This window comes from Ornithodoros turicata, chromosome 5, assembly GCF_037126465.1.
Source record: "Ornithodoros turicata isolate Travis chromosome 5, ASM3712646v1, whole genome shotgun sequence".
Lineage (NCBI taxonomy): Eukaryota > Metazoa > Arthropoda > Arachnida > Ixodida > Argasidae > Ornithodoros > Ornithodoros turicata.
In genome coordinates this window covers 16,894,850-16,905,160 of record NC_088205.1, presented here as the reverse complement: position 1 = coordinate 16,905,160, position 10,311 = coordinate 16,894,850, and the positions used below count along the sequence as shown (strand labels likewise).

At 47.3% G+C, this 10,311-nt stretch overlaps 1 protein-coding gene across 1 annotated transcript; it reads right to left on the bottom strand.

Annotated features, from left to right (window-relative positions):
* Positions 1-887: 887 nt before the first annotated feature.
* Positions 888-2,121, bottom strand: LOC135395230 (tigger transposable element-derived protein 4-like). Its single transcript, XM_064626469.1, has 2 exons — positions 1,755-2,121; positions 888-1,636 (listed from the first exon to the last, which is right to left on the bottom strand). Exons 1-2 carry the CDS (start codon positions 2,119-2,121, stop codon positions 888-890), a joined length of 1,116 nt encoding a protein of 371 aa, XP_064482539.1.
* Between the last annotated feature and the right edge of the window lie 8,190 nt (positions 2,122-10,311).

Genomic DNA, 10,311 nt, shown 5'->3' with positions numbered 1-10,311 from the left:
ATTTAGAGTTGCAGTTGTTCGAGTTGGGCTTACAGGAGTTCCTCAAGAAATGGAACATTCGGTATTCTGCCCTTAGCCAGCATTTAGTTGTCCAATTGCCCTTCCAAATGCCCTGATTGTTATGGTACCCTTACTGGCTTTGTTTTGAATGTTTGTGAAAGCGGTTACCTGGCACGCGGACTGACGTATCTGTCGGGTAGCTATGGCTGTATGTGTGTTTGTGTTTACTTCTACTACTTGTATGTGTCGGCCCAGGTGTACGCTGGGTAATAAAACCCTGTTAACAGCTGTACTCGGCTGGGAGTGCACGATCAAATAGTATATATATATATACAGTCGACCCCCGTTTATCCGGACGGTGCCGCTCCCGACGAAATCGTCCGGATACCGGGGCATCCGGTTAAATGAAACGACCGAATAGAAACGTCCTACAGAGCAAGGTTTAATTAAAACACAGAAAGCCCGTCAATGACAGTTGTTTCATAGTAGTGTAGGCACTCAATTCCTGCAAACTTTTGCTAATTGTATAGACTTGAGCCACGTTGTTGCGCTGCTCGAAAAATGTCAGTGCAGTCCTTAATGCCGATCTCGCATGCTCAACGGTCACAACGGGGGCTTCTTCCTCAACGGGGCCTTCTTTCTCACTGGCGTCATCGGCACCGTCTTGCGGCACATCATCGCAGGCAACAGCAGAAATCACATCGTCATAGCTGCACACGTGTCATCATCCTTATCAACGTCAACGTAGTCAGAAACCGCAGCATCATCTACGGCAGTCGCAGTGAGCCTCTGCATCAGGGACCGTAGCTCCGCTAGGGGAATGTCTTCATCGGCCAAGGGGTCGTAAGCAGCAGGCGCTCCCAATATGCCGGTGTGATTCCAGCAATTCACAACGGTAGGTTCTGAAACGGTTCTCCAGGCACGATGCGGATGGCGTCGAGAATATCCGCTGTCATCTCCATTCCTTCTTCGGCACGTTCGATGAAAAGAGAGACCAAGTCCCTGCGGTATGCCGACTTGAATGAGCGGATGATGCCTGCGTCTAGTTGCTGGAGGTGACTGGTCGTGTCCTTTGGTAGAAAACAAAGCTCTAAGTTGGTGAGGTCTAGTCCAGTTGCGTTGTGAGACGAGGCGTTATCCAAGACGAAAACACCGCGTCGGTTCCTGCGGCGAAGGTCACGGTCCAAGTCGTTGACTATCGTTTGGAATACACCAGTAGTCATCCACGCCTTTTTGTTGTGGTAGTAATCGCAGTACACAGAAGGATCAAATGTCTTGCCGAAACAGCGAGGACGTGCTGCGTTGTTGATGACTATTGGCTTCTGCTTGTCGGTGCCTGATGCATTGCAGATCAAAGCGATGGTGATTCGTGCCTTCGACTTTTTCGTTCCTGGTTCAGCTTGGGTAGATAGCGTAGATGAAGGGCCCAACTTGTAAAACAGGTAGGTTTCGTCCATGTTGTACGTATCGTCGCGGTTGAAGTTCTGCAAGGTACGTCGCATCGCTGTTTTCCCCGCTTCCACGACGGCCTCGTCAACAGACGCAGCTTCTCCATGGGTGGTGTACTGGCGAATTTCGTGACGCTGCTTGAAGCGGTGCAGCCAGCCCCTGGAGAACTGGAACGCGTCTGGTGCACCTATAAGAACAGAACGTGCTCACTGAAATTGCGCGTCGTTAAAGGTTGCGATGGAAAGCGTGATGTGCAACGAAGCACCTGTTTAGTATCGAAAAAAAAAAAAAGCGGAATGACTTACCAAGTCTTGCGCCGAAAATCTTGGCTTTCTCGATCAGCATCATGTCGTTAACCGGTGCCCCACGAGAACGAAGATCCCCGAACCATGTTAGAAGGGCTTCCTCCAGCTTTCCTTCACGTCCAGGACGCTCCTGCACGGCGTTCACGTTTTCTTTGTCTGCGCTAAGCCATTTGTCCGAACGGCTCAGTATATCCGCCATCGTAGACTTCGGAATGTCAAGACCAAGTTGAGACTTTGCCCACTGTTGAATGTCCGGCAACTTCAGGTGAGGGTTGTCCTTCTTCCTCTTGCATATCACTGCCTTGCTGGCGAAGGTGATTCCTATTCTTCGACGTTTCGGTGCACAGGGCGGGCGATCAGGCGACATCCCTCGGGTTGGAGTTTCCCCCCTCTAGAACTGGACAGTTGCTCGAGATATGAGATATCGAGATAATTGCACGGTTGTGCCCCCTTCGGGGGAATGTAGGTCGCTGACGTGTGACGGGAATAACCCAAACACAGCGAAAAGGGTGACGAAGCCGGGTCAGCGTCTCCTCTTACTCACGGTAGTCCGGATAACTGAAGCTGGATTACAAGAATTTTCTACTTTTGCTCCCTGGAATTCTTGTCCGAGTCCGGAAGCTGAAGTCCGGATAAACGAAACAAAATACATGGAGGAAAATCCATTCCCGTGCCTTTTGTCCGGATACCGCGGGATCCGGATAAATGAAGTCCGGATAAACGGGGGTCGACTGTATATACATTAGGTGAAAGGGGTTCGGACGACCGCGAATGTATGTAGCTCACTGTGAAAGCCTTTATAAGCACTGTATATCACTGACATATTTTTGTCCTGATGAAGGCGGAGCTTCCGCCGTAATGTAAACAACCCTTTTAGCATTCCAAGTATCTTAAATGTAAATAAATTATCTCCCTCTTTTCTTACTTCCCCTACCTTCGTAGCCTGTGTTTCATTTTTCATTTCAGGTATATACATACACACACACACACACACACACACACACACACACACACACACACACATATATACATATATATATATATAGAACAAATAGGTTAATATATCAGACGGCTACGAAGTTGAATAAAAGTGAAATAATAAGACTTGGACTACAGATTACAGGAACGTTAACAAAAACTAATTTATTTAATGGGCAATTTAACACGAAACGTCGACCATTCTTTTTTAATCTATGTGTTAAATTGCCCATTAAATAAATTAGTTTTGTTAACGTTCCTGTAATCTGTAGTCCAAGTCTTATTATTTCACTTTTATATATATATATATATGTATATATATAAAGCTGTAGTCGGGCTATTTTAGGTGAAATACTCCTAGTCTGAGTATGGCGTTAAGGACACCTAATGGCAATTGAAATATGACAGTCGTCGAAATAGCCGAACAGCGGCGGGAATCCAACCATGCCCTTCTTGATTGCCGCTCGTGTGCGCTAACTACTGTGCTACGCTGGCATCTAGCTTTTATGGATGACATTGATATTTCAGTTGTTCGCATTCTTACGTACCTTCAATGGTTGTACTGTGTTCTTCTGTTTGTGTGTTTCAGCCTCAGAAAGTTGCTTTCCACCTAATGGCAAGCACACTTGAACATTTACATTATCAAATCACACTCGCGCATCATATTAAATCATATCAAGTCACATGCAGTGTGGTAGTGTCCCGCAGCCTAAGCGGGGAGACACCCCATGGCATCTTCATTCATAACGTAATTGTTGTTGTTATAGTATTATCAACGCTCACGAAATACGCGCGAAAAAAAATCAAAGAAGTCTCCTCTTTGACGGCAATGTCGTCTCCTATCTTTGTGACCTATGTAGCAATCAGTCGCCATCACTTCTCAGGTAACGGTGGCAGGTAGTACTCTTCACGAAAGGGAGCAATTGCGAGAAACGTGGAAGAAGCCCAAGCCGTTATTTCCCTGGAGAGCCCCATGCGTGAAGAACTACCAGTTTGCTTTTTTTTTGTTGTTGTTGTAAACTTTGACTCGCTTCCGTTTTCTATATATATATATATATGTGCTACTCATATCACGCGACTTCCTTGGCGTATAGCTCGGTGTTGACAAAGTCCAGCTCTGCGGCTTTGATGTCAACATTGACTTTGTCACATTCGCCGTATCAAGAAGGCGAAGACTGGAAGCCGTTTGATTCTTCAATTTTCGCGAAAGAGCTAAATGGAGCTGCTTTTGTTACAGACAAACACGGCACAGAAACAGGCAGAATGACCGTTTGCTTTTTTTTTAAAGAACAAAAAGGAAAGAGAAGAAGGGAAAGGGGTATCACTGCCTCAGTGCCAAGGGGACGGTTACGAAGTCAGTATAGCTAGCTAAGATGCTCTTTTCATTGGCTGGTTGGCAGTTTGGCGAAAGAACTTTTGTTTTTGCTCCCTTCTGGAAGATGGCGCGTAAGTGCTGATGCGAGTTTTCGAGCTGAGACGGATGTTTTGAAGCGTTTCAAAGGTTTCGCTGTCGGTGTCGCCACGATTGGGACGATTGGGAGCGCGTTAACGGATCTTTGATGACGTGTCTTCAGAAAAACGAGCAACATTCTTCGCTGAAATATAACGCAAAAAAGCGAATTAAATTGTGAAAGGGAGCATACTAATCCCCGAATTCGTAGATGTGACTTGGTCTCCACTTGACTTGCAGATGCCTTGGAGGAGCGCCAATGCAATTCAGAAACCCTGCTCGACTTGAAGCGTTCTTACGCGGCGAGCTCGACTTGACACGTGTGGTGAAAATGTCAAGTCAGCGCTCGGGCTACCTTGAATCCGACTTGGATAACGCTCCAGTGCGGCAGCTTCGGGAAACCACATGGCACTCAGAATCTTGCCTTGGCTTGGCTTTACATACGCTGATGCGCCATCAATTTGTTTACAGGGACTTTGCACAAGCGTTGGTGCCACATGACAGGTGTGGCACACATTATAAGTCCTGACGCTAAGAAACGTCGCGTTTTCATACGGCAAAGCAAATTTTAAGTGCAAACTTGAGCGAAAATCTCGCTCCCAGACGTAATTAAAGTTAGCAGTCTGCGACTTGACGAAGTAAGCCAGCGGGAGGGTTCGTTAAAGACGCAAACCGTCTTGAGCGAGGACAGGCCTTGGCGCAGACTTGCATGAGTCAAGATGCGGATTCAGGTCAAGTCGCATCTATGAATTCAGGGGTAAGGGATGGCTATGGCTGTCTCGATTACAGAGTGGAAGGTAATCAAAAGGCACTAGCAGTGGGAGCCGAACCCACATCATCCGAATGCTGGTCAGAGGCGCTGTTGCTTCCCACCATAGCTCAGACACGCAACGGCTCGCACCCACCTCTGTGTTTCCTCTCTCGCATATTCCCTCCGAAATCTGTGGATCAGTTGCTTATAGTTGCGTGTTCGAAGCAGACAAAGGTCGCCAGTAGTTTGGTGACGTCGTAGGAATTGCTCGGACAGTCTCACATAAGAGGGCGCTCCTCCTAGGCCGAGGGCCTCCTTGGAGGACTCCTAGGAGGGCGCTTCAAACTGGGCATGTTAGAGGTACCACGAATCAGTTGAGGTGCAACTTCATCAAATGAGTTCATTCACTAGTGTAACCCCTTAGGACTCCAACGTCCCAATTTTCAACCCAATCATACTAATAGTTTTTGAGAAAATCAAAATTGAAAATTCACTCGCTGTGCTGATGTGCTGATGTGGACACCAACTTTGCATTGCAGATCAAGTACAGCGGTAAAACTACATTGCATGCGCTTAGCACTGGGTGTAACACAGCGGCGACGGCGGCGATGTGTACGGCGTGCAGCGCGAAGAAGCCAAAATAGCACAAAAAATTGCTGCATACGTAGCGCCAGTGGAGCCCGCTAAAATGTGGGTTGTCTCGCCGCAGGCGGTCCCCTCTACCGATTTTATCGCAATTTTGACAACAAATTACACGTCACGCCTTGTGCTATGGTGCACGGTATGTCTATAAGGGACAAGCTCTTGATTGATTGAAAATAGAAAAGAAAAAGACCAAATGACACCAAACATGTAAGCTGCTTTATGGTACCTTTAAAGAACCGTCTCGCCACACTCGTCACGTCACACACATCACGTGACGTAAAGCCACGAATTAGCGATTTGTACCAGTTGTTTATCTAAAAGCACAAGAAATAACACCTATATATTTTCCCGACGTATATGTTTGCCCGCTGCTATATAAGCGATGTTATGTACGCTTAAGCGGGATACAAGGACATGCAGTAATCCTGTTTGGTGTAATCGGATCAGCCTGTTTCTTGGCAGAAACAGGCGCTGTATGTCTAGTCGTTCTTGAGAGATGGAGGTTCGGTAAAAGCCTTCTTATCGGCCCAAGTGACGGATAAGAATGTCGACGGTGGTTAGACCGTGATCCAACCCACACGCATCAAGTCCATGCAAGGTATCTCGGTGGTTTATGGAGTGAGGCCAGTTCTTTTCTTGGTTCTGCCTTTAAGCGAGTAGACGGTTGAGAGCCTCGTAGGGTCGATATTTGCTAAGTCGCGTCTGAGGCAGGTGTTAACTAATGGAGTTATGTGAGTTTCAAACTTCGCAGAGTAGCAAGTTGCCGCTGTTGGATTTCTCTTCTTTCGTCTGAGGTATTTGGAATAGGAATATTTTATTAGTTGTTCTCATTAACAGTGCAGGTTACAAAGCGGGACTGTTAGGGTGAATCCTGTAATACAGTCGCTAACATACAGGTAGTGCTAACCCGCTTTGTACGTCTTTTGACGTATGTTATTGGACTCTTGACTACAAGTGGCGTGGTGACGTTTGCATGCCTGGGCTGGTGGCGTGTTAGTCGCGGGTTATCATGCGTCCTGGGCCAACTTCATAGGGAACTGTGCCGTCATTTGCCTTAAAATGCAAACACCCACAGAAAACAAACACCCAGACAGAACAGCCGGTGCCGGAATTGGAACCCGGTTCACCTCGCAATATTGCGTAACTCACGCACGCACGCACGCACGCACGCACGCACGCACGCACGCACGCACACGCGCACGCACGAACACGCGCACGCACGCACGCACACACACGCACGCACACACACGCACGCACACACACGCGCACACACACGCGCGCGCACACGCGCACACGCACACGCACGCGCACACGCACACGCACACGCACGCGCACACGCACGCACACACACACGCACACACACGCACACACACACGCACACGCACACGCACACGCACACGCACACGCACACGCACACGCACACACACGCGCACACACACACACACGCACACACATGCATGCATGCATACATGGGATGATGATGTGGTGGGTCATGTGACTAAGTGCTTAAGTCAACTAGGCTAAAGAAATGAAGCACGACGCGAAGTAAACAACTTCATTTAAACTTTTGAACTGCCATCGCGTTTATGCGCGTGTTTTTGAGAAAATAAGTGCACGAGACGGTATGATGTGACAGCAATTTCTCCATATTTTTTAAAAATTTACTTATCAACTTATCAACTTTTATGTGACAGCGTGATGAAAGGGGAAAACGAGGTTTATATGTGGTCTCAATCGCATCGCCTGATATGTCTTCAGGGATGCTAAGCTATAGAGAACTTTGGAACTCATGAAGCGTAAAGTTTCATGTTTAGAAATGTGAAAAGAAAATGTAACGGTTCATGAAGAAGTCTTTGTTCGAGTCCCGACGCTGAACGGCTTCTTAGCCGTGATGGAGGCACACTTATTGTGTCGTGTTTCACGATAAACATAAAATGAGCCTATCTGCGTACCTTGCGATGGGCATTAAAGACGGCAAAAACAGAGCGATTCTGAATCAGGCTTGACATGTCTGCTATATCACATAACTTAGACGTCAATCAAGCATGTAGGTCGCCACTTACCTAGAAATTTGTTCAACATCACATTATGGTGGGCTATACTCTCATACCATCGCGTCATTTCGGCATCATAACTCATCAACATCATGATCCGTCATTCTTTAAAATTCCGTGTTAGCACCGCGAAGCAACTGTTGCTATGAGCGGCGTACAGATGGAGAGAGGACAGCAGGAAGGAGGGGGGGGCAGAGGGGTTAGTATGCGTCCTGGGCCAACTTCAGGGGGAACTGTGCCGACATTCGTCTGGAAAGTCTTCGGAAAACCCAGGGAAAACCTCAGGCAGCACAGCCGGTGACAGGATTCGAACCCGTGTCACCTCCGAGTCTCGGCGTGGGAAGCGATCATCCTAACCACTATGCCACTGGAGCTTGTGATCCTTCATTCGAGATCAACATTAGAACCCTTCAATTTCAACCATTCCACTTCATTGGATTGGACTGGATATGAAAGAGAGGTTAGTCCCGGCTCAGTCAGGACACTCGACTTCATCTTCAGATCCTATCACATGATATGCTGTCACTCAACATCACATTATATCGCAGTCCATCAATCAACATCATCTAACGTTGATGTGGCGTTGAATGATGCCTGTGACGGTCATCACGAAGGACTTTGACGACCTTTGATCAAGCCTGTGTCTTTGATACGACATAAACGTCATAGAAGAAATGCTACTTTTATTAATAACTCTGCGGTCATCCCATCGTCATGCATGTATAGCTGTCATTGTTGTTGCGGTTGCGCAAGCAGTTCTTGCGCAGAAACGCTCAGGAACCGTCCATGCATGTCCATTCTAATGGACCTAGTAGCTCAAGTGATCGGAGGATTAATTTGCTTTACGGTTGCTACGATGCCTTGATTATCGCTGTCTATTGTCACTTTGAATGAACCGACAAAGAGATAACGACCTCAATAAAGACGCAATTTATTGACGTGCAACGCCTCCTTGCGGATGTAAGGCAATAGTGACGTGACTGGCAGCGTAACGGGAGAAGCGTCTTATTAACACGCCAATCAGTGTCGCCAGCAAGTAACTACCGCCCTCTGTTGCTCACAGTGGCCAATTATGTGCAGACACGAACGCACTTGTCACTGTCACACGTTGTTACTGGAGGCAGCTTCTGTGACTGAAACGAAGGTCCTGGCGGGCGGGACAGCTAGCTCTCAACTCTCCATGCTTCAGAGCGTTAGATACGAAGCTAAGCGATGACCAACTGCGAATTGGTCTGCGTGGACCCCAATCATCATCCTTAAATAAAGTTGTTGATTTGGGTGGAGGCGGTCTCGCTATGTGTTGCATGAATTTTCCAATTTGTGTGTTAGGAATGCATGTGTTAGGGAGTCTGACCGGTATAGACGAAAACAGGGTCCAACTGGGGTACAAAAGAGCTGGTGGAAAAAATCACATTTGCTTCAGTAGGCAGAATCGTTTGTACTAGACTCGTCGAAATTCACGGGGTAATAGCGTTTTTATTGACTTTTTTTTCCTGTACTATACGTGTGATTTGCTTCCCAGCACATAATTTTTCGCCAGCAATGACCTTGCGTTCTTCATGAAATAGATCCGTTGGATAACCAGAAGGACATATTTTTTGTCAGCCTTTGATATTTATAGGAAGGGAGTTGCCTCAGGACAGAAGCCGCCGATATTTCGAACAGAGACTGTTCTTCTTCTGGGCACCGTCCTCGTCATTGGCATGGTATTTAAAGGGTTAGGTGTGACGTGTTTAAAGGTTCATGCGAATTGTGTGTCAACAGCCCGGAGGGAAGAAAAGGTCCGTACGGGTTTTTACGGCCGGAGTGAATGGCCGCTTTGTTAGAGTGTGCAGGGGATTATGTGAACGAAGTCATCTAGGCTCCTGACCGGTAGTGCATTACGTCATGCGCGCACTATACTGCACGCCACGAGAATAGTCATTTTCATTATTATTCCAACGTGTTGTAGTTGGTGAGATAGAAACGCTTCGGCTAGAAACTCCATCGTTGAGTTCTGACGTTAGAGGAACAAGAACCTCAGTCAAAAACCCTATTGGTTTTCGTAAGCCCGTGACCTTGCCCGGCCTCACTGGCTGCAGTGACGCCGCAATAACCGGACGAATTTCCTTGCTTGCGGTGCCCATTTTCTACGTTATGTCTAGGGCCCGGATTTTTAGGCACTAACAGGTAGCCTTCTTCATTGGATAAATCATTCTAGACCAACCAACCTTCAGAACCGTATTGTTTTATCTACCGATTGGAAGGAATGTTGATACATAAAACGGTGCGCACCCCCTTTCTCAGCTTATCGGGAGAATGAGCGATATCATCCGCGATGATGATGGGCATACTGCGTGGCATAAGGCGATTTCCTATTTTGCTGTAAAGGTCGGAATGCAGGTTCCCCCCCCCCCCCCCCTTCATCTTTTGCATTTGTGCGGCACAGTTTGGGGCGAAGTGCTAACCATGGCACGTGTTACACTTCCTTCCTTCTATTTCCTATTAGTATTCGCAATATCGGACAGGCATGTCAGTATGCATTTCGTGTCAAAATCATGTAAACAGTCATCGAGAGATGCTAACGTCACGTCGACTGGTGTCACCGGACAACCCCTCAACACACTTGCGAGCAATCTCATTTAGATGTCCCTCTGCTGACAGCTCGCTTTCTTCTCTGGTTCAGCTGCTGTCAACACC